Source organism: Lacerta agilis, chromosome 8, assembly GCF_009819535.1.
Source record: "Lacerta agilis isolate rLacAgi1 chromosome 8, rLacAgi1.pri, whole genome shotgun sequence".
In the NCBI taxonomy this organism is placed as follows: Eukaryota; Metazoa; Chordata; class Lepidosauria; order Squamata; family Lacertidae; genus Lacerta; species Lacerta agilis.
In genome coordinates this window covers 60552268-60576171 of record NC_046319.1, presented here as the reverse complement: position 1 = coordinate 60576171, position 23904 = coordinate 60552268, and the positions used below count along the sequence as shown (strand labels likewise).

Genomic DNA, 23904 nt, shown 5'->3' with positions numbered 1-23904 from the left:
CTTTCTGACATTCTGCGTTTCTTATCCCTTAATTACAGGCTTTGGAACCTAAAAGATAAAATACATGACGCTCAACCACACATTTGCAGTACAGATGCATCCCCACTTATGTCAGGGATGGGGAATCTGTGCCCCACCAGTGGATGACAGACTCCAATTCCCATCAGCCTCAGGCAGCATGACCAAGGGTCAGCAACAGCTGGAGGGACACAGGGTCCCCACTGCACTGAGCAAAAGCTGGTTTGCTCTTCAAAAACCTACACAAAATAAAAAATACTTCTCACATGAGATACCTTAAGTTCAAAGTTTTTTGGAAGAAGCGTCCTTCAGCTACAGTATCAGTTTAGTATTTGCAGGGTAAAAGCAATCTAACTTCCATAGGGGGCACAGACAGCTTACAAGGCTTCTCTCCCCAAGTCAACAAGAGGATGGATTCAGAAAGCCACGCTAAAGCTCACTTATAATGCATGTACTTAATGGGGAGTCAATATTTTCTTACATTGCCCAGACTTTCACTCCTAGGTTTCCCCCAAAAAACCCTCCGGAGGGGAGGTAGCCTTGGTAACGCTTGGTAAGCATGTGGTTGAAGGCTGCAAGTTTACCACCTCTCCACCTGGTTACAAGTGCTATATGGGGTGCCTCCCTTTCTTGTCAGCCAGTGCTGGAATATCTATCCACTTTGAAAAGGTACTTGATTGCCTTGAAAGGTTAAGTCCGGAGAAAAAGAGAAAATGCATTTTTCAATGACTAATTTTTAAAAACATCTACCTGAACGTGGAAGGGATACATTTCTCTCAGTAAGTTATCACAGGCTTCAGAATTGCAGCAAAATATGAATAGATCCTTTTTAATTCATCTCGCTACTTTGCTAACAATGCTTCAGTTCAAAATGTGGAAAACCATTTACCTTTTTAAAGTCTCTCTCGGCTGTGTGGAAAACAGCAAATTCACAGTTCTGCTCGGGTAGGAATTATTCCCCCCTCCAACACGCGCACATACAGAGTAGAAACTTAATCCCTAAAGGACTTTTGATGTTCAAGAAAGGCAGCCACTGTGGAGAAAGATCTTAGGAGTACGATAATTTGCTTTACAGGGTAACCATGAGCATAATTTTAGTTCTTCATGTTTACATCTTCATCCTTCAAGGCAAACTTTCTTCTTAAAACCTCTGCTATAAGAACTGCAGGATCCTCCTCTTTCAGTAAAGTTCTGTTCCTGAAAGGAGGATACAAGATGAAGGGTATTAACAGGAGTGCAAAACACATTCTGCTCCACCATCCCCAATTGCTTTCTTCAACAGGATTTTAAAAAAACAAAAACAAAAAAAACTCTTAACAAATTAGTTGTGGTTCAACTGCATGTTTTTCAACAAAGGGGCTATTCTTCCAAATCTCTTACTGGTTTGTGCTTTTTTTTTTAATTCTTGTCACCATCCAATTCAATATATCTGATACTATATATATCCCATATACAGTGGTACCTTGGGTTAAGAACTTAATTCATTCTGGAGGTCCGTTCTTAACCTGAAACTGTTCTTAACCTGAAGCACCACTTTAGCTAATGGGACCTCCTGCTGCCGCTGCGCTGCCAGAGCACGATTTCTGTTCTTATCCTGAAACAAAGCGTTATTTCTGGGTTAACGGAGTCTGTAACCTGAAGCATCTGTAACCTGAGGTACCACTGTATTTGATATTAGGTAAACAGTATGAATAGGAAAGACTTTTAAAAATTACTTCCAGCATACAAGTTTTTACCTGGCAAATGTAGGGCATTTCTAGAGGTTTCGCTGATCCCTAATGATGCCACAGGCACCCATGATTATTTGTGCAACATTCCACATGCACAAATTACAAAATGCACATGGCTTCCTCCCCCTTGACATAACTGTCAAGGAGAATGCTAGACTGGATTCCTCCAATAGGCTAATTTTCAATGTATAAGAAATCTTATGTCACGGGGGAGAGGAAGCACCCAATAAAGCAATCTCTCTTTCTTGCACCCTGAAGTGCTAGTCTATTGTCTTGAGAAGAATTAGTAACATTTAGAGTACTTCTCCAACAAATCTGCAAGGATGAAGCCTACCTTCTGGCAAAAGTACAAAAACCAGGATGAAGCTGGTACTATAAAGAACATATTGCACACTCAACTCTGTGGAGAACCTTTGGTTCTCCAGATATTGCTGAAATTCAATGCCCATAATTCCCAGCCATTAGCCAGGAATTGCTGGGCTTGATGGGAGTTCAGCAGCATCTGGGGGGGGGGGGGAGGTTCCTCATTCCTATTGTAGCAGAAGCAATTCACCACCTGCTTCTCTGCCCAGCACAGTATGCAGAAGTGAAGTGTCACCAATGCCTGTATGCATGGATTTGCAACATGGGCTACTACAGGGTGATGTGTGCAATTTCAAGCGCACAGCAACAACTAAAGTCTCTGAGGTAAATGTATGCGGTTTGCGTGTGCAAAAGAACATTGATTCCTTTGTACAAGAAACATCATAAGGATTTGGAATCTGTCCAGTTTTAAATTTTAGCTCTCTTATTTCAAACACGTTTACTTACATCTGTTGTAGCTTTGGTTTTCAACCACCTTACGTTCCCCTGATACCTAGATAATTTTGTTTACCAGTTTAATTAACTAGGGGGTGAGGGCGGGAATCCCTATGGGTAAGCAAATGAAAGGCTTCTCTACAAAACGTTATTAATTTTCTCCTGGTAGATTCTTAGGGTGGTGGTTCCCCACCCCCCAAAAAACGACTTAAGTACTGATGATTTTAAGCAACATCATTCTGTAAATCTATCAACAGGACTCCAACCATTTTCCTTCAGTTTTGTTGCATACATTACCAAGTTCCTTCATACTGTGCCAACCTCAAATAGGAGCAGCATGCTTTGGGACAAAGAAAAGTCATTTTGAGCCCAAGAGGCACAGAATTCATAGGATTTCCTCCATGCAAAAGAACTTTTGTATCTTCCTTTATTCCAAAGATGGGAAACTTGTGGTCCTCCAGATGTTGTTGGATTCTCAACTCCCATTGATCTCAGCCAATGGGGGCAGGAACTGTAGCTCATGACATTTGGAGGGCCACAGGCTCATCATACCTGCTTTGTGACTTTTAACTTGGCAGATTCCTCTCCTCTCTCATGGTAACCCTAAGTTGGTAATAATAAAAATAATAAAATAAGTAAAATCTCTCACACAAAACCCATTCACTTCCTTGCTCTGTGTGAACCAGTCCAGAATTATTATTTTCCTTTGTTTTCACCATTACTAGAGTATATTAGAACTTACATCATGCATAAGCATGTGATTAAAAAGCAAGTGGGGGCACTTATATATTTACAATTCTTTAAGCACCTCATCTATAATCATGGCAATGGGGCTCAAGATTTCAAAAGTGGTAAGAAATGTGAACCCTAGGACCCCCACCACATTGCTCCTGAAATTGCAGCCATTAGCATACAGTTCCTAAACTAAAACCTACACCCTGAAAAATTAGGCAAACCATTTCACAAGGATTCTGAATGACAGCAGCACTGCACCTGCATTTTTTTTTAAGTGAATGGCACCACTTGGCTACTTTCTCCCTGTCCAAAATGGATTCAATGACAGCTTTCCATTTATCATCATTCTCACCATTTCTTCATAGTCAGCATAAGCTGGGTCAAGAGCAAGTCCAAAGTGTTGCACTCATTACAGAGTGTCACATCCTGCTTGCTTCTGCAATTTACAGATTAAGGAATGTTGTACTCTGATAGCACTTTAGCAACTCAAAGATTCAAGAATAAGCCCAGCTATAGCTACCCACCCACCATGCTCTAAATTTGTCTCATGCACAGGGAGAAATGCAGTGGTCTTGTAAGACGAAGCAGCTTCAAGGGCAACCCTTGACTCTGTTGTTCTACAAATTCATCTGACAGACACCTACTCCTCTAATCTATTTGTCTCTTTGCTTTTCTCACAGATGCTTAGACTAAACTTCCTCAAACTGCTGGCACAATGGATAATGGCAAACCTCTCTGATTCATATTTCATTGTATCAGAGGTTATTCAATTTTATCCGAGGGACAAATTGTGCAGAAGCTGTAGTGCTGAGATCCAGTCCCAACATTCCCGTGGGCATCTGACAACGTGTGTTTGCAACCGTCTCCTCTGCTCAGCAGCATGTGGCTGCACCCAGCTGAGCGGTTCTCTCCCATAATAGCCCTTGTCTGCTGCTGCTCACTGCAAAGCACAAAGGGAGGGGGGCAGCTCTTAAGCGCCGTAATTCTCTTTGTCTCAGACGTGTCCAGGGGCTTCGCTGCTGTAGCTACGTATCCTCTGCAACATTTGTTGTCCAGAGTTCCTTCCACCCTGCAACAAAGGACACATATTTCTGCCAGGGGAAGGTCCCATTTGCTGCTAAAAGGGCGAAAGCAGGATTTCCTGTTTTCTACTAAGAAGGAAGCTAATCTCATCATCTTACCATGGACTTCCAGCACTCACAATTCAGGTCATTGTGGGTATGGCGAGGAGGGATGTGCACATTACATATGATGCAACTAATAGAATTTGAAAACACGAGAGGCAAATTCAAACGGCATTTATTTTTTTTAAGCTCTAAGAATCTGGATTGCTTTTTAATATTGTTAAGATAAGCCTCTTTAAAAAAATAAATATGTAGTGATAGCCACTGGCCTTAGGGAAGTGGGCTTTAGATGTATACTTTGCATTTAGAAACTCCCAGGTACAATTCCCAATATCTCCAGTTAGGAAAAGACGGCACAGCTGGACCTCTGCCCGAGACTCTGGGGACCTGCAGCCAATCAGAGTAAACGCTACTGGGCTAGATGGAATACGGTAGCTTCCCTATGCTCTTTGATCCAAACTGGACACTGACAGGGCAAGCCACTTGTATTGATTCACATCTGTGTCAATTTTTGGTATAAAAATGAGAGAGCACCTTGACTGAGCTATGCTAAAACTGGCCCCTCTTCCCCCATGCCTTGCTGTATTCCTTTGCAATTGTCTCCCAGTCTAGCTATTTAATAAGAATGGGCCAGGGATTGCTTAAAGTCAAACTATGTACATTGACTGCCCTGAGTGTCTTGGTTGAAGGGATGAATAAATTAATAAATAAATGTGAAAAAATAAACAAAATAGCCATGGAGGCAATTGTTGCAATATATGGCTATGATTACTCAATTATAGAAACTACTGACTCTCTTTTAGAAGAATCATGGTCAGTATGGGTTTGTGAAACACCGTTATGGATGTAGACAGACTTTCTGCTATTATTTGCTTAAGTTTAGACTTTGTATAAGTTCTGTAAGACCTGAGATTTGGAAATAAAGTCTAATAAAAGAACTAGCAGTTATTTGTTCAAGGAATAATATAATATAATATAATATAATATAATATAATATAATATAATATAATATAATATAATATAATATAATATAATATAATATAATATAATATGTGTCCAAGTACAGCTGCATTACGTATTGTTTGGAAGAACAGCAATGCAATTCCCCCGTTACTGGATGTTGTAAGTTACTCAAATCTGAAGGCAAATGAGTCTGACTTATGAAAGGAGGTGGAGCAATTGCTGCTAATTCTTGCAACAGGTCAAAACAGTAGAGATTGCACCCCTTTTACTGTAACTGAGATTTTTCTTCTTAAAAGTTAATATACAGTTAATATATAGAGTGGAATAACCTCAACAGCAGCAATCTGGCAGATATAAAAGCAGTAGAAGAGATCAATTTGAGAATCCTATTCCAGTTTCCAATAAACTCAAGCAATTTTTTTTGAAAGCTCAAATGAAAATGTGATTCTTCCTTCTGCATAATATTTTGTTCCTTAAGAAACCAGAAGGGACAAACCAAGGGCAGCTGATCAAACAAATTACACTTTAATTCAATGTTTCCATGGTATCTCACTGCTTATTACCAAAATTAAATTGCTCTAACTGGATTGTGCATTAAATGAATAAGAAATATTGTAATTATTGGTAAATGTGCTCCCCTAATGAATTCAACTTATGATACCATCTGCCTGTTGAACCCTCCAAACCTCAAGAAACACTATGTTCAAACAGAGCGCAGATGAAACTATAGTGAAAAGTTTAGCTTGAAAAAGGTTTTAATTTTTGCCCAATATTAATGCATAAAAGGTTTTTTTTGTTGGAAGGTGGTATGTAAATAGTCTAAATAAATAAAACACAAAAACTTGCATGTAAAAAACTATCCATTATTTAGCAAGCATTCCCATCTTACTGTTTTAGTTACCGGTAAATATTCTATTGTTCCTCCAGTGAGATCAGGAGGATATACATGGATGGGGTGATCCCTGTTTACCCTTACAACAATTATGCGATCAAGAATGGCTAGCTTTAATTCACCCACTAACCTTAAGAAACAAGTTCAGGTTTTATTGTTTGGAGCCAATGGCTATAACATGGTTGACTAAGGATTTAAACTCAAGTCTCCTTTATCCTGGGATGGAGAAGCTGTGGTGCCCTGGATCGTATCAGCCTCAATCAGATATAGCCAACAGTCACAGGTGATGGGATTTGTAGTTTAACATCTGAAGGGCCACAACATGCTAATCATGTCATCATATGCATATATTGTAGCAACCTAGGAAGGCTTCATGCCTAGAAACTTGCAGAACACTTGGCAAGTGGCTTTCTGTTTATCAAAGTACATCATTTTATACCCATCTCCAGAATGGCACATAGTGAGGCAATTTTAACCATAAACTGCACGATGGGCAATTTGGGAGGCAGCAGAGGGAGAAGCAGGCAAACAGGAAGAGACAAGGCAAAACCTCCAACCTGTAGCTCTCATGTTACCCTTGTCTCAGCTGCTAGAATAGTAATAATCTCAGCATTTATTTGCAGAACAGTGAGAACAGGGATGGGGAACATATGGCCCTTCCAAAGGCTCTTATCATAGAATCATACAGTTGGAAGGGACTCCAAGGACCATGTGTTCCAACCCCCTGCAATGCAGGAATCCTGACCACAACCACCAGGCCTATTAGAAAAAAGGCTTTAAAAACCTGTGTTGTGGTGATGCAGGGAAAGTACATTAGAACTAACCCTTGCAAATATCAGTCACAGTGCTAAAAATCAGCAGGGGTACCTTCACACAAAGCAAAACTGCAAAGCTTCCAATCAGAAAAGAAAGAGAGACTTTTGGGGATGGAAAAAGAGAAAACAAACAAAAACTTACAAGTCTTTGTTCTGTTTCATCCTATGAATGTCTTTAAGAATGCCCATCATATCGGCAAAACTGCTGGCCTTGGACAGGGACACCGAATCTTCGTCGTCGGAATCCTTTGGGTCTGCTTTACAACATTCAGAGGTTGCAGAACAAAGCATGGAAACGGATGGAAGCTCTGGGCTTTCTAATTCTGCCTCCTCCTCTGTAATGTCACTAATGACAAAGGAAGTTGTAGACTGGAATGAGGATCCAAAACAAGGTAAGGGAGAAGAGACATTTGAACTTCCTGGTGATAATAAATCAGGTGTTAATGAAGTGGAAGCTGAAAAAAAAGAACAATACACATTGACATAAACCTAGTGCCAAACTATAGGTTTTATATTCTAAAACAGAACATGTACGCCAAGCCTATATATTGGCAAACCTCCCCACAAATGGACATCATAAGCCTGCCTGCTGCCTGTACTCAAATGCTGGTTATAATGCAGCAAAAGGGGCAAAGCACTTTTCCAACTCACACCCTTCCATTACAACCATCACCTTCTATATGGCAGTATTTCAATGTATATTGTTAAGGTTATCTTGTTCCTATCTTGCCACCCCAAAACTGAGCACAAAGTTCTCAGAAGCAGCACGTTATTCACCTTATATCACAGATAGGAAGAGAATTGGCCCCCAGTCACAGGAGGCCACTTTTGGCATCAACCAAGGCCCATCCTCACCTTCCCAGTTAGAACCAACCCAGCCCTGTGCACACAATCACCTCTACTGAACCGCTTTCCTTCAGAGCCACCCTTGAGAGGGTGGAAAGCGTAACTCTGAAACAATTTCAGGAACCAGGATACCTGTCTTTTAGTCTAGAATGACACACATTTGTCAGAGCTCATGTGCCTCGGGTGCAAGATCTCAAATGGATATCACAGGAGGAGAACAAAGCACATGAGAAGGATCCAGGTTCAATCCCTGGCATTCAAGCTAAAACGGATGGGAAAGTAATGGCAGCAGCAGGTGATGGGAAAGACCTTGCTCTTGTCAAGGCCCTGGAGAGTTGTTGCCAGTCAATGCTGATCTAAATGGACAAATTGCCTGTGCTGGTATAAACACAACTCCTTGTCCATGTTCAAGGCCATCTGGTAATATCTTTGGGAAATCTATTACCTTGATGTTCTGTTAAGGGAATATAATGCAACGGTGGCAGCCTGTGATCAGTGCTTTACAACACTGACTTTTGAGTTACGTGCAAACACAACTGTTTTATGAGTTTAGTCATAAGAGGAACTGTGGCTTAACAAACCCGAGAAGCCCCCTCCCCATTTGATCCTCCAGAAGCTGCCTGGAAGCATCACCTGACATCATAGTCATCATTGGTCCATCAGGAGGTGAGGAGATAACAAGCGGGTCAGAAAAGGTTCCCCACCCCTGTCACAGGCCATTACAAGAAAAGGGCACAAAGAAGCATGAAGCAGAATCCTTTTTACTCTCACCTTCATTTCTCCCTCTGACACTCCCCACAGTAAATTTTGGACTGTAAACTCCTCAGGGCATGGACTTTGTCTATTTGTTTGTTACTCTGTACAGCACCATGCAAATGGTTGGCCCAACAACAATACAAATAAGCAAATGACGTTGTATTAAAAATCAAGCAAATTTATGAATAATATTTTGCCTGAAAAACTGTGGATGCAGAAATCATAGGATCCTGGCCATTATCAATTAGAATTTGTGACAAATTCTGTGCAATTTCTTATAACATGATATAAGTCTTTCATTTATGTCTGGTCCGTTTATCAAAATGCTGTAAGGGGCACACACATTATATAGAAGTGTAACACTATGAGCTTAAATACAATAAACCCAGTTGATAAAGTCGTCACTCATAGCATTTTAAAGCGGGTGAGGCAGATGCCTGGTTAATAGTAATCTATAAATATATATAAATAAATATATATATAAATATATATATAAATGTAAAAGGTGGATGTTTGTGACCAATCACCTTTCTCCATAACCGCTTGACCGATTCCGTTGAAATTTGGACACAATGTTCCATGGCCATATGGGAGCGTTTGTGCGTACTTACATTGTACAGATAGCACACTTTTCACCATTAAAAATGTGATTTTATGCAAAACAATATAGTGCCCTCCAGTGGATGTCAAAACCACAGACGTCATCTCATTTCACCACCACAGCCCCCCTGCCCCCGCCCCCTCCTCCTCCATCACCACCACCCTCCCCCTCCTCTTACAAACCACCGTAGTCGACATCCCCACCGCCTCCAGCCTGCACCTCCTCCAGTACCAGGCCATGTGTAAAAGCGGACACTGTCGACTCCGCTGCCACCTCGAGAGCCAGGACGGCCCCAAAAGCCACCTCCGCCGCCTCTGCCGCCACCTCAAGAGCAAGGCCGGTTGCAAAAGCCGCCTCCGCCACCTCCACCACCGCCTCCAGAGCCAGTCTGCCCCAAAAGCAGTCTCTGTCAACTCCGCCACCGCCTCGAGAGGCACCCCGGCCCCAAAACCCACCTCCGACGCCTTTGCTCCTGTCTCGAAAGCCAGGCCGGGCCCAAAACCCGCCTCCGCCACTGCCTCCAGAGCCAGTCTGCCCCAAAAGCAGTCTCTGCCAACTCCGCTGCCACCTCGAGAGGCACCCCGGCCCCAAAACCCACCTCCGACGCCTTTGCCCCTGCCTCGAAAGCTAGGCCGGGCCCAAAAGCCACCTCTGCCACCGCCTCGAGACCCAGGCTGGGTCCAAAAGCTGCCTCTGACACCGAGACAGGCCGCGTCCAGAACCTACCGCCTCAGACGGTACGAGAAGTAGGCCAGGCCCCGCACCCGGCACCAACAGCTCCCAATAACACCACGACACATGGGCCAAACCCCACATCCCCTGCTGGACCTCACCTCTCCTCATCTCCCACCACCCACAGACACCACCATCCCCACCACCACTTCCATTCCACGCAGAAATTTCAAGGTAAGACGGAAGATGTCAGATGCATCCTCCACAACTTCCCACCATACAAACTTCCCCAGTACCCCCACCCCCACATACATAAGTCCATAGTATCCCTGACTGCCTCCATCTTACACTCACCCTCCAGCATCACCCATTCTCCAAAAGTATGCACCATCCCGCCTTGCCACAATACCCTCTATACCTAACAAACCCCTACTTTTATTCTGCAACAGCCACAGCAACACATGGCTGGGTACAACTAGTGGGTAAATAAAACAAAAACTTTGGAACGTTCTTTCTCAAAGTGCAGAAGGAAACATCAATGTGGGTCTCTTTGGGCAGCTGGGCCCTGCTTTGTGGCTCCTGCCAACTTTACTTCCTGTGGCAAAGAGACCAAGGGCTGGTTCAAACTTAATGATAAACCATAATTTAGAGTTATGTGCTTGAGCGGTGGTTAGTCCTCAGTGCATGTTCCCCACCTTCCCTCTTTTGCATGCCAGTTGGAGGAGACGTTAACACTTCTGCCTTGGATTTTAAATTAGCCAGGAGTTCTCCTTTATGTCTGAATCCAGAAGCCCTGACTAAACTATGGTTAGACAGAACAGGAAAGAACCAAATTGTGGTTGATAATGCTAGCTTGTTCAAGGAACTCTCTTTTCAATCAGAAGAGGAAGTTTTCAGCCTCTTCCTCTTGGCATGCAGGGGAATGGTGTGTCCACACGCCACCATGAGGCTCACTACAGCTGATGCACATGATACTCAGTTACGGTTCAGCTATATGTCCAAGTCAGTACTGAGTATGGCCTCCTCTGATTTAGGGAACGGATGGAGAAACAAGGGTATGAAATGTGCGTGTCAAACTTTTTAAAATTAGTGCAGACTTCATTTATCTAATATAGTAATAGCTTGAATAATATTTTTAAACAAGCTATGATTCTGGAATTTTACTGTTCCCTATTTTTAAAAAATAAACTGCTGTAATCAAGTAGATTGATATGCAATGGCAAAGACCAATAAAAGTTTTTGCTACAAAACCTGCTTTAGGGAGGGAAACCAACTGCCGAAATGAGTTACTGACCATGGAGTATCTAAAATTAAGCACATAAGCTTGGTAGGTAGGTAGAACACTTTTTGGCCCCAAGGAATAATGCCAAAGCTACATGATGGAGAAAAACAATACAATGTCTAATATCCACAGCTACTAAGGTGATGACCCTAGAAATAGAACTAATATCAGGAAAGAATAAGAACTTCTCACCTTTCAAGCTATATTACGCTGTTAAGAGTGATCTTTAAAAGCTGCCAGACTATAATTGCTTGGCACTTTATCTATTCTAACCGTGGCTCCATGCTGCTTCTCATAGTCTTGCCCTTCGGACTTACAAAATACACATTTCAAATGTGGGCATTACACAGTTCAACATTATGTCTGAATAACTAACCCTTGGTTGCCTGTGAGTCACAGCTTCCCTACTGCTGTGACGCTGCAGTGAAAAGGGGCAAAGTTTTCTTGGTACCCTCTCAACACAGAATAAAGGCAGCAGCCATACAAGAAAGTTAAGGAAATTTGTGGAATGAGGTCAAACAAAGGAAGGCGGCAGGCAACACCTGCATATGTTGCTCACTCTCATGTGTTCCAAATTTAAACTAGTCATATATGCACCATTTTGTTAGCAACCTGAATCTTCACCAGGAGAGACAGCAAACCCTTATTGCACTTCTCAAGTGAATCTCCAAACTTGCTATGTACTTGTCAAACCTGACACACAATTCTAAGTGCTGTATCCAATGCTAGTCCTACTCAGAGCAGACTCACTGAAATTAATAAGCAAAACTTAGATCACTTAATTTTAATGTGTTTGTTCTGAGTAGAATCTCCACCCCAAATTAGAAGAGAACAGGACAAAACAAAACATACATCATGCTTTCTCCACAAGAAAAAAAAACAGATTTTTACCATCCTCTTTGCCACAACTTCTGGTTGTCAAAGTGGAAATATAATTTTCAAGTTGTTTGCTCGTCTGCTGTATCTACTCTTGTAGGCTTACAAACACACACACACACACACACACCATTTCAATTTCATGCATAAGATTTTGAGATGTTTCCTCTGAGCGCTCGATGCTGGGTACTTACCTGACTCTGCTGATACAATCTTAGCAATCTGACTACGCAGACGGCTCAGTTCATCTTGGAGTTCTGTTGTCCGACTCAAAGCGGGTAAACCTGGTTTCTTCAAAGCCAGCAGCTTTTCTTCTTGCTTTCTCAAATTTGGGACAGAGGCATTCCGCTGAATAACAAAAAGTGGCGTGGGCTTCCATTTGTGCTTTAGTGGACGAGTGTCTGTCCTACAAGTCAAGATCCCAGAAATTCAAATGAAACTGGCCCCAGTGAATAATAGTACTCTACGCTCATATGATACAAAGTTTGCTAGCTGTAACTGGCCCTTCTCTCATCACTACAGGACCCCATTTTTAGCTACCCATTAGTCTCTTTTCTCTCTCATTTATCTCTCAAACTCCCATCACTTCAAACCAACCTGAATATGTACCCATGGTGCAATGTTTTCTTAGACAACACTATCCCTAATGACCAATTCAAGTTCATAAAGACATGAAGAAGTGTTCAACCAAATTTTACTCTGTGTAGACCCACTGAAATTAATGAACATAACTAAGGGTATAGTTCAACTAACTTCTATTAAGAGCACATCAAGTCCATCAAGTCCAATGGTTTGAATAGGCCTAACATGAAATTCCACCCTAAATTAGGTTCATTACTCTTGAGTAAAATTTAAGTCTTAAAGCAATGAAAGACAGGTGGTATTTAAGACAAATGACAATAAAAAGGCTGAAGATAGCCAGTTTAGCCTAGACCTAGAGAGCTTTGAAACCACCTGAAAATAGTATTTTCCAATAGAAGCAGTTCAAAACTGAATCATTGTACATGTATGAATTAGCCCATATTCCTCTTTGTTTGCCTGCTGCCACTTTGCAATCCATATTTTGGTGTGTCCTGCAATTGCCTTCTGTACCTGCCTAAACCATTTTAGTAGCTCCATTCTTCATGCAGGATTTTCTCCTACACCAATAGCTCCCCCCTAGCACTTTGTGTAAGAGTCAACTTCTAATTCATTGTCACTCTCTCTTCAACATGAGCACCAGTCGGTCCCCTACTCCAGGTTTCTCTCTCCCTCTCTCTCTCTCTCACACACACACACACACACACACACATTCTGAAACAGCACCCGTGCCTCATTACCTTGAAATACCTACTATTAAAAGAAAGATAAAGATAGGAAGCCACCTCAATATTGCCCTGTTTTCAGGAAGTGACCACGAGCAATAACGGACCAAGAATGGAAGAAGGAAAGTCAGGAGGCATGAGAAGAAAAGGAGAAAGGGATGTACCTGACTCTAGCATATGTTTCTTCGTCATCTGAAGCTATCCATGCTACATCTGCCAGAGTGGGGACAGGGGGTGTGTCATTTAAATAAAGATCTGAAACATTAGGTAATTCCTGAGGAACAGAAAGGGAAAGAATAGCATTATCATGGGGCTGTAGAATCATTTTCTGATCAGTTCTGAATTACGGAGAGAGAAGGGACCTGCAGCAAAATGTAATATATCTTCATTATCCAACAGGTGTGGTCTGAGTCAGGATTCTAGCCAGCCAGCCATGACCTCCTTCAGGATACCATGAGCCATTACAGACCCAAGCAACCCAAATGACTCCTTTTGCTTTGCCATTTTTCTTTTCCAGCTGTCACTTAACATTCCCTGGATCCTGGTGTTATCTATCTATCTATCTATCCATCTATCTGATTTGGCTAAATCTCTGTTGGCACAGCAGCACTGATTCCACTATTAGAGGGAGTGATGTGTGGCCAACTTGTTCAGCACCAACAATCATGCTACAGATCATTTAGAGGCTGTAGCTAATTTGCATCAACACGAAGGGTAGATGTTCCTCTGAGGTGTTACATGGGACTAGAGGTGATCATGCACTAGACAAACATTAGCCAAACCTAAGTGAGCAATGATAGGTTATTCGCAAATTTATTATTTCCAAAAGGGATACATCCTGCACACTTTTTAATACTTTATAAGCAGCCCTCCAAGCACCTCTGTGTTACATAAGAGTTTAAAAAGTGGCCTATGTATGGCGTCTGAAGCCTACAATAGTGCAAGTGGCAAGAAGATGAGGTAATGAGTTACTACAACACAACATAACTATCTACCTTTCTGCAAGCTTCTCAACAGCCGGAGAAATTATTGCTGTAGTTCAGGAGCCTCATGCAGCAGAGGTTATATAGAACTGCCTACTTTCTTTGCTATTAGGTGTCCCAGGTAAAGCTCTCTGGCTTGACAGCTGGGAAGACATATTAACCCCTAGCCCCAAAGTCTGAGAAGGCAAGAACACACATTAACTGAATTGTAAGTTTATGGGGTTATAAACAAGTTCTAATATAGCTAAACACTCCGCACCTACATGCCCAAAAGTGATGAACTGACCCATTAAAATCTTTCCCCTCAAAAAATATTAATGAGGATGTTAGGACTTGCTTTCTGGCTTCATGTAATTTTCACATTTACTGTGAGCTACTTTGGGCACAGTCCACCCTGGAAAAGCAGCATATAAACTAAAAATAACCTAACCTTGAACTATCAAAATACAAACACAAGCATCATCTTGCTAGACAGGCAAGGGTCCTCCCAGTATAGTATTCCATTTCCAGTAGTGGCCAGCCAATACACACATTTTGCACCCTTTAGCCCCATATGCAGCTCCTTTGCATGAGCCAGCATGCAAACCAACTGAGTCTTCCATTAACTGTAGTTGCCTGTTTCATCTGAACTGCGAAACTATCGCTGGCAGCTTTGAAACAAGCCAGACTTTGTTAATGGTTTCCCAGTTCCGACCAAACACGAAACTATAGCTAGCTGAGGACTTCCTAGAATGAAGAGGCTGTGTCCAAATAAAGTCTGTATATGTATCAGGATATAATGCAGTCTTAAAGGCAAAAAAATTAATGCTTATGACAGGACTGTCAAGATTTTAGATCACCAAGCCAAATTTCTCTCAGGAGCTGCACCCCATTTCCCAGGACGCCAGTCCTATATGCACATTTAGCAGAGTGTAGCTTCCATTAAAGTTAAAGAAACTTCTTTTTGAGAAAAACATGAATAGTACTGGGCTATAAATGAGAGTGCTATAGCACCCTACATCAAGAAATTGTATGCTAACATATCCTAAAGTGTGGCAAAAAGGATGTATTTAGAAGCATGCTACACTTCCTATGTGGTTCTCAAAGTCATACACTACACTTATTTCATTACAGGAAAAAGTCTTCAAAATACGGGCTTAAAAGTGGCTAAAAACCATCAAACCACTTCTGGATAGTAAGTATTGCCTTTCTACAAAGAATTCTGACAGACTGACACGTAGCTATAAAAAGCAACCTTTAAAAAAACAAACAAAGCAAGGCTGAAGAGCAGGGCTCCCCATTTAAACCTGCCTTGAACAGGTGTGCAAATTCATCTGAACTTCAGTATTTTACCTGGAAGCATGCTCTAGGACACGGTTTCAAAGGAAGGTTTGTCCCAATCTTTCTCACAAAGCTGCGTGCCGAGCCATAAGGTTTGTTCTGCCAAATTGGGACAGTCTGAGGGTCGAAACAAAATACATAATGAGATTTTTAAACTGATAATCAGTAGTTCAGTTTTTAAATATAGTCTCCCTTATTTAGTGGATGAAACTCTGAATAGCACAGGCCGAGAGGAATATAAGCACAGCAATTGCTGCGCTGTGCAATTTACTGGGTTTTACTGTAGTCAGAGCCCCAGGAGAGACCAGAAGCCTTGTGAAAATCCCATCACTCCAGTATAAAGGGACCTGGGAGAACCTGCTGAACTGGTCACTGCATCTACCCCTGCCAAACAGTTGACAGAAGCTTTTTGCAGTCAGTTTGTTATTGGGAGAGGACACCAAAACCACTCCATACAGACACCTGTGCTAATGAACCAGCAGACTGCTGCAAGGATTTCCACTCTGATCACATTCTATCCTGCCATGTATTGCACCCTCTTTAACACCAATACTTTGTGCAGGAACCTATTTCTGTATGCTGATCACAACCAATCAATGGCAAGGGCTTTGAAGGAGGCCTGAATAATACAAACCATGCAATTAGATAGTAAAAAATTAAGAGGTGTCTGCCTTGACACAATTCCGGGAATTGTGGTTTGAATCCATTATTTTAAAAGGTTTTCCTTGCTAGAGTGGCTAAGGTCATTTTGTCTAAAGTAAGAGAGAACTTCTGTTTAATCCATTAAGAAAGTTGTCAACAGCTGGTACTATAAATACACCCCTACATACCTTGGGGCCTAGGCCACCTGTCAGTTTGTCTATTACATTTTTTAATGTTTATTTTTCATGCTGTTACTGATGCCCCAAGGCTGCGAAACACATTTTTGATAAAACAAAGACACTCAGCTGACCTCTCATTTTGTGTAAAACAGTTTATACCTTGATTTACAAATGTTTTGCTAGAAAAGGGGTAAAAAACCTGGGACCTTCCAGATGTTGTTTAATTCCAACTCCCATCAGCTCCAGCCAGCAGGCCCAATGGTCAGTGCTGATGGGATCTATAATCCAGTAACATCTGGACAGCAAAAGGTTCTCCCCGGTGCTAAAATATATACTGCTGAAAATGTGGACTAGGCAACATGAAGGAGAGAAGTCCAAGCATTCACTTCACCTCAAGAGATTTATTACTTTGACCCTCCAGATGTTGCTGAACTACAACTCCCATCATCCGTGGTCACTGGCAATGCTTGCTGGGGCTGATGGGAACTGGAATACAATGACACTCTGGCACCACATAGTCTAACAGATTTAGCTACATGATGTCATCACTAAGTTCCAATCACATTGCTCTAAGAGGAGGGGGTGTCCAACCAGGTTAGCATGCCCCATTTGTCAATTTGCACTGTGACAATTAAATAAGCATGAGACAAAACAAGTAATTGGCCCATTTGCCTCAGCAATGGGGACGCATTCTGTCCTTATCTCACCTAACATACATTGAGACTGAGAGCCACCCCTGAAAAAAATGGGTGCAAGCTTTTAACTTTCTCACTTTTGGGGAGCATTGCAATAGAAAACTGCCATGTGGGCAGGCACGATTATACACAATGAACACAAGAACATCATCATCATCATCATCATCATCATTATTTTTCAAAAGTACAGTTTTCAAAGATACCCCCCCCCCCAAAATTGGAAATTAAATTCCAACAATTTTCAGTTGGATTTAAGGATGACTTCAGTGTCTCACAAGCAGCAGAAATTGTATAGGCCCTGGAAGGAAAGCCTAATTCAGAAGAGCCATATTCTCAAAGTGAACAGTATGTTTTGGAAAACACAAGTTTTAAAGGTCTTCAATCTTGCAGAAAAATGATGTTAACAGCTGTGTACTTACTGAATCTGCTTCCATCTCTGACCAAACAGGAACAAGTAAGTCAAAGGTCAAAACTGCAGCTCCGGATTGTGCACTAGCTTCATAGTATTTCACCCTTGGAAGAAAATTATCTGTTCATTATGAACATAGACAAGGGCACGTTCTAAATTTGTCTCATTAAAGCAGATAAGCAGTGACACGAAGAATCCCAATTACATCTTAAGCAGTTATGTAACTGTATTCTAGGATTAAACTAGCTCACAGACTTAAGAGTCAGGACGAATAGCATCGATTATTCACCATACACATGGTGCAGCAGAAACTGTTCCTGGTAGGCACATATACTGTCTTAAAACCTAATGCAAATGATTTTTCTAATTCCCAAGGTAGCTAGCTTACTTCACTGCCCAACAATTGCTACAATTAGAACAAGGCAAGGGTGCCCTCTAAACGCTATTGGACTACAATTCCCATCAGACCCTGCCAGGATGACCAATGAATAGGGATGATGGGAGTGGTAGTCCAAGAACTTCTGGAAACCACCACATTGACTATCCTTGTGTTTGAATATTATCCTGGTAGAAGGACTAATGTTCCAAGCAGAAAGACAAGTGCCTTGTATAAAGAGAGCTAAGGCACCCTTCTGGCCAGCAAGTGGCTGGTTGCCCTTATAATGTTGCAGCAGATAATGAACAAGTGGTACCCAAATGTACCTTCCATCAAGATGCAGCTTAGTTAGGAAATATGGATCAAATAATTCAGTAACCACAATGGAAATTGGGACTTTCGAGCGAGCAACTACAATTATACAACAATTTCTGAAGATCCTCTCCAGTTTTCTCCCTTTGTAACCAGCCTACCAAGCATACAATCCAACATAAGCATTAATAATCTGTCAAAGCAAGCAGAATAGGGTAAGGCTGATGCACCTAAATTGTCTGAGTCTGTTAGATTTGCATGCTGACAGTAAATTTCTTCACAACAGAGGGATGATGCAGGGCCTTTCTTCCTTTCAGTCACCCTCTACCCTTTCAAACTGAGATATGAGAATTAGAGACCCCAGAGAAGATGGCAAGTGCTGCTGCAGAATTACAGCATTCCCTTCCCTAAAAGTGAGACTCACACGACAACCAGAAGGAATTCAGCTATTTCTCATGATGGAGGAGTTGTTAGCCAATGTCACATTCACACCACAAATGTATGTAGAACAAATTAGCAATCCAGACCTTTGTAGTTGTTCCCACTTTCATATGATTGACTCTGCAGAAAGTAAAACCCATTTACTTACCAAGACAGGGGAAAACTCCTAAAGTTTCCAAAGAATAAGAGACCACCAGAAATTCCCTATGGGAAATATATTCCAAAAGTATCTACTCTGCTGTTTAGAACATATTATATTCCAGTTTCTCCCCTTTCAGCTATTTGTTTTCATGCTGTCCAATAACAATTTTTCCATTTCTACAATCAACCAGATAAGCAAGGTATAAAACTTCTCAAAGGTGATATACATTCCGATTTCACCAAATTTCACTAGACGCTAGACCAATTTGGTTTTGCAGATCTACCTTAAAAACATAAAACTCATCCTCTGAAGGATATTTATTTGCCTCTACAAAAATAAGACCACTGATGTGAGGCAGAAAACTTTCCAAAAAAGATTGTTTTCCAGTGCTCTGTTTTTCTGCAGAAATTCTTCTGTTTCCCAAGTTAATTAGTAACAGTGAATGGATGCCAACTGCAAATAAAATTTAGACAAACTTGGCAGTTTCAACATCTTTAGCTTTTGTTACCAAATACAAATAGCATAAATAAGTTAAATCAAATAATTTCCCAAGGCATCAGGATAGCTTCCAATGCAAATTAACCTGATTTGCATAGGAAATATTTTTATATCAAAACTTTCCAGAATCATGCACCACTGGGCAAGACTAGAATAGGATACAGCATACTACTATACTTTAACATTTGCCATGAGAAATTACACATACTGTCTTACATATCTTACAGTCTACTACAAGTAAGCAGCAGCGATCACACATGAGAACATTTAGCCCTCAAATCCACTGATCTGTTTTACAAGTTTTATCTGAAGTGATTACAAATGAAACATTGTCCAGATTTAATACAGCTTCCCAGCTCTGAGCAAAGAGGCACTGGCTTGCATATGACTATTGGGTTCAAATCTCAATAGAGCCTCCAAAAGCAAAAACCAGCTTTCAACCTACGCTTGTCCACGTTTAAAGGGGAAACAATAGCCACATGCATCACAGCAATGAAGTATGACTGTAATGTACTTTATACAAGTGCTACAGAAAGCAATATGACCATTAATAATATTTTATAAATAATCTTACCGCTAACAGTGCTAAGTGCTATACAAAATAAATAAATAAACTGGCCATGTACAAAGCAAGCAACCTAAATGGAAAATGCAAGGTACGTGAGGCAGGAAAGGAAACATCTATACTGGGGAAAGCCAGGGTAAAGGCACTTTAATGTAAAAACAAGAGTGTCAGATGCAAGGAAATTCCAGTTATAGTGGGTTGCAAGGAGGGGAAAGCAAACAAGGAAAAGCGATGGTAATATTAGGTCTAATTAAAAGATTTGTACCTACATCAATAAGATCTCCCAGTGTGCTAACCAATGACTTTCTAGTTTCCTGTTATGTTTGTTACATTCTTCAGAAGAAAAAAGCCACCAAAATTTCTTCCTCAGCAGCAACAGGTCTGATAAAAGTGTTAGAAAGCTGAGCCTTCAGCAGCCTCCTCTGCTCTGAGACAAGGTCAACAAACTGGCACACACGGCTAATGATATCACAACTCAGCCAACCACAGATAACCATGCATGACAGCAATGGGCTCTTTGGCAAGTCACTCAGCCAGAGGCGTTAAGTGGAGTTGTTGCTTATCTATCCCCAGCTAGCTCACATGCTGTTTATGTTGAGCGAAGGCACTGTCTGCACAGGAGCCTGCAGCTTAAGGAAGGAAGAGAAGCCAGAGAGAGATTTAACAAGGTCAGTAGCAGGAACAGAAGATCAGAGATTAAAATCTATTGCTGAGGACAACTCAACTGCTTTCTCAGCTGAAAAGAAATCATAATGCACTCAGATTTCGCTCATTTTACACTGGTGAATGGGGAAGGAGGGGGTGTTTCTCTCTCTCTCTCTTTCTGTGTGTGTAAGGATTCTCGACTTGTATGCTCTCCAACCTTGTCTATTGAAGGAGGAATGGGCCCAACTGTATATCCCACAGATCTGTCTGAATGGCCCACTTCCACCTTCTTAAACCTGCCTGGATGCTTTTGGGCCTCTGCTCTGTGTCCATATGAGGTATGGCCTGGTGGGCAACGGAGGCAGAGCATTCTCAGAGGCAGAACTCAAGTTATGGAACTCTATACCACAGAAAGTCTGCCTAGCTGTCCCTTTATGTGCCCTTAGGCATCTGCTTTAAAACAGCTTTGTTTATATGTGTTTTTTAACAATGCACTCTGAGCAACAAGCATAAAACCAGCAGGTGCCATTTTATTCAATGTATTTTTGTCTTGTTTTTTATTGCTGTTCAACTGAGTTGTTTTAAGAAAGCTTTGAGTTGCCTGGGTAGTGCTGTTTTCAAGCGTAACAGTGGGGCAGATATGTTTTAACAAATAAACACTTGAAAAAGCAAAATCACAGTTAACATCTCCTTAAGATATAAGAGAGGCAAAGTGCCCTCTGCACTGAATCACTTTGGTCCAGGAATTCCGAAATTTTGCCTTGAGAGGGGCTGAACCATATTGAGAATTTATGGTAATATACTGGATGCATCTATCAGTTTTCAACAGCCCTGCACTGAATCACTTTGGTCCAGGAATTCCAAAATTTTGCCTTGAGAGGGGCTGAACCATATTGAGAATTTATGGTACTATACTGGATGCATCTATCAGTTTTCAACAGCCCTGCATCTAAGTACTAACCTGGTAGGCACAGGTGACACCTTCTCTCCTTTCTATCAAAATCTGATGAAGCTAATACGGTGCTAAACCAGTGTCTGGTGCTAATAATGGGCTGGATAAGGGTAAACAAACTGAAGCTTAATCCAGACAAGCCAGAGGTGTTTGTGGTCAGTTGAAAGGAAGATCAGGGAATAGGGATTCAAACTGTGGTGGGTGTTACTCTCCCCCTAAAATCTCAGGTTTGCAGCTTAGGTGTACTCTTGGTTTTGGCAGTTCCCAGGAGTGTGACTGTACATTTAAAATTAGTGTGCTGCCAGCTGCCTTATGGTGAAGGATGGGTCATCAGCTCCACTATTACCACTCCATCAACAACCTGCTCACTGTGGGAAACATTTAACAATTTGAGAAAAAAAGACTCCTAAAATGCCAAAGACTGAGGGCTTGCTATTATCAACCTCACACCTTTTCCAAATGCAGCTTAACATAAATGCAAACTGCCCATCCTCAGTTCTAGTCTATTCATATATGCTTTCCCATCACAGCAACCTCCCCTTTCTCTCTCATATACATTTACTACACAGGAAAACAAAAAACAGTCAGTGACTCGTGGCATCTTAAAGACCAACAAATTTATTATGCCATTAAGGCATTTTACTAAATAATGAATAGGCCTAGCAAGGCCTTTTTTTCTTTTTTCTTTAATAGGTAGGGATAAAGTACTTCTGTAAGCTTTTTTTGGTACAAGGGACTAATGTTACAATTAACTACACACTTACCTGGGGGAAAGTCCCATTAAACTCAGTAGGGCTTGCTTTTGAGGGCAGGTACATAGAACTACATTGTCAGGCTGCAATCCTGCACAAGCTTCCAAGAAAAACCAGCAGGTGCTACTTCTGCACAAATATGTTTCAGGCAATTTATATTGTACTCTTCAACTGAATATACTGCACTCAAGACAGACTGACAGTTTTAAAGCAGGGATAAGCAAGCTGTGGCCCTCCAGATGCTCCCGTCATCCCTTACAATTGGCCATACTGCCTGGGACTGATGGCAGCTGGAGTTCAGCAACATCACATACCCGGTATTCCCCAGCCATGTTTCAAAATAAGATAAAGTGTGTGCGTGTGGATCTAAAATCCGTTCCTCCCAGAAGCCCCCAATTTTGTAGTTAGTATTGGAATGTGGAGATAAGAGAATAAATTCTCTATAGCAAAACCAACAAATAATGTTGTGATGCAATTTGAAGACTAAAGCTGCAGTCCTATCCCCATTGCCTGGGAGCAAGCCCCACTGAATTCAACAGGATTTCCTTCTGAGTAGTCATAGTTAGGACTGTGCTGCAACACATTTACCACAGCGTAACCTTTTCATGCTTACGTTAAATGCACCGTCGGATGCATTTAAGGAAGCAAAGCTGCAGCCCACCCCCAAAAAACCTTGCGCTACGCCATAATAATGTTGTCGGCCTCCTCCAGAGCGCCACACGCCTCTTTTACGGCTTTTGCTGCAACAGACTGACGCGGACACCCCTCTGCCCCTCCCTCAAAGCGGCGAGGGGGAAGGTACTCTGCACCTGCTCAGGGGCACTGCCGTCCATGCTGACGCCACATCGCCCCCAGGGCCGGGCCTTCTAAAAATCTGGGGGCGGGGGGCGGGAGGGAAAGATGCCAGGCAGGGAGCCCGAGACCCGCCTCCTCCTCGGCCATGACACAAATTAAAACCCTCCTGGGAAACACTCCCTCCCTTCGCACGTTCTCCTGACACGCCTCTCCCTGTGACAACCAACGCCGCCGCCGCCGCCCCCTCCTCCTCCTGCTTACCCTTCCCTCGGCCTGGAGGCCGCTCCTCGCCCACCTCGCAGGGGTCTCTGCGTGGCTTCGGGGTGAGCGGGGGCGACCCGTCCGCGGAAAAAAAACAGGCGGCGGCGCTGAGTGGAGTGGGGGGGGGGGGGAGAGAAACGCCGCGAGGCGAAGCCGCCGCTTCCCAGCAACCCCTCGTCGCCCTTCCGCTCGGAAACAGCTGCTGCGGCGGCGGCGGAGCCCACCCCTCGGGTCCCTCTCCGCGCATGCGCGCCGTGCGGGAAAGGGGAGGGGACCCGCGAGAGCTCCCCGCGCTCCCCTTACCTGGGCTGCTCTCCAAGAAAGGGCGGGAAACGGGAATAAGCATCTTCCCTGAGGCACAAGCTCCGCCACTGATGCGGCCCTCTCCTAGGTTGCGAGGAGGAGGGTGTCTCCAGTTTTCAGTGGCAGGTTGCTCAGTATAACGGCCTCATTACGCACTGTTAAGCATGCCGTGATCACCGTCTGTAGTTTTCTGCGTTTCATTTCCTCCGGATCTTAACTTTT

The 23904-nt window shown here is 42.4% G+C and overlaps 1 protein-coding gene across 4 annotated transcripts; it reads right to left on the bottom strand.

Annotated features, from left to right (window-relative positions):
- Positions 1 to 820: 820 nt before the first annotated feature.
- Positions 821 to 23472, bottom strand: MTFR1L (mitochondrial fission regulator 1 like). Of its 4 annotated transcripts, XM_033157809.1 has the most exons (10): positions 23380 to 23472; positions 20240 to 20603; positions 18856 to 18889; positions 17651 to 17744; positions 15728 to 15832; positions 13577 to 13686; positions 12303 to 12514; positions 7218 to 7530; positions 2844 to 2886; positions 1128 to 1215 (listed from the first exon to the last, which is right to left on the bottom strand). In XM_033157809.1, the coding sequence occupies exons 4-9, from the start codon at positions 17663 to 17665 to the stop codon at positions 2853 to 2855; spliced, it is 789 nt and encodes a 262-aa protein (XP_033013700.1). In that variant the 5' UTR covers positions 17666 to 17744; positions 18856 to 18889; positions 20240 to 20603; positions 23380 to 23472; the 3' UTR covers positions 1128 to 1215; positions 2844 to 2852. The 4 variants fall into 4 exon arrangements, with proteins under 4 accessions (XP_033013698.1, XP_033013699.1, XP_033013700.1 ...); XM_033157807.1 differs by lacking the exon at positions 2844 to 2886 and having other exon boundaries at positions 821 to 1215; positions 23380 to 23471; XM_033157810.1 differs by lacking the exon at positions 1128 to 1215 and having other exon boundaries at positions 2843 to 2886.
- Between the last annotated feature and the right edge of the window lie 432 nt (positions 23473 to 23904).

Excerpts from the sequence above, each read along its gene's own strand:
- MTFR1L (XM_033157807.1), bottom strand. Across the intron at positions 13,687-15,727 it reads GTCCTAGAGCATGCTTCCAG|GAATTACCTAATGTTTCAGA; the intron begins GTAAAATACTGA and ends TCTGTTCCTCAG. Across the intron at positions 1,216-7,217 it reads ATGAAACAGAACAAAGACTT|GAACAGAACTTTACTGAAAG; the intron begins GTAAGTTTTTGT and ends TCCTCCTTTCAG.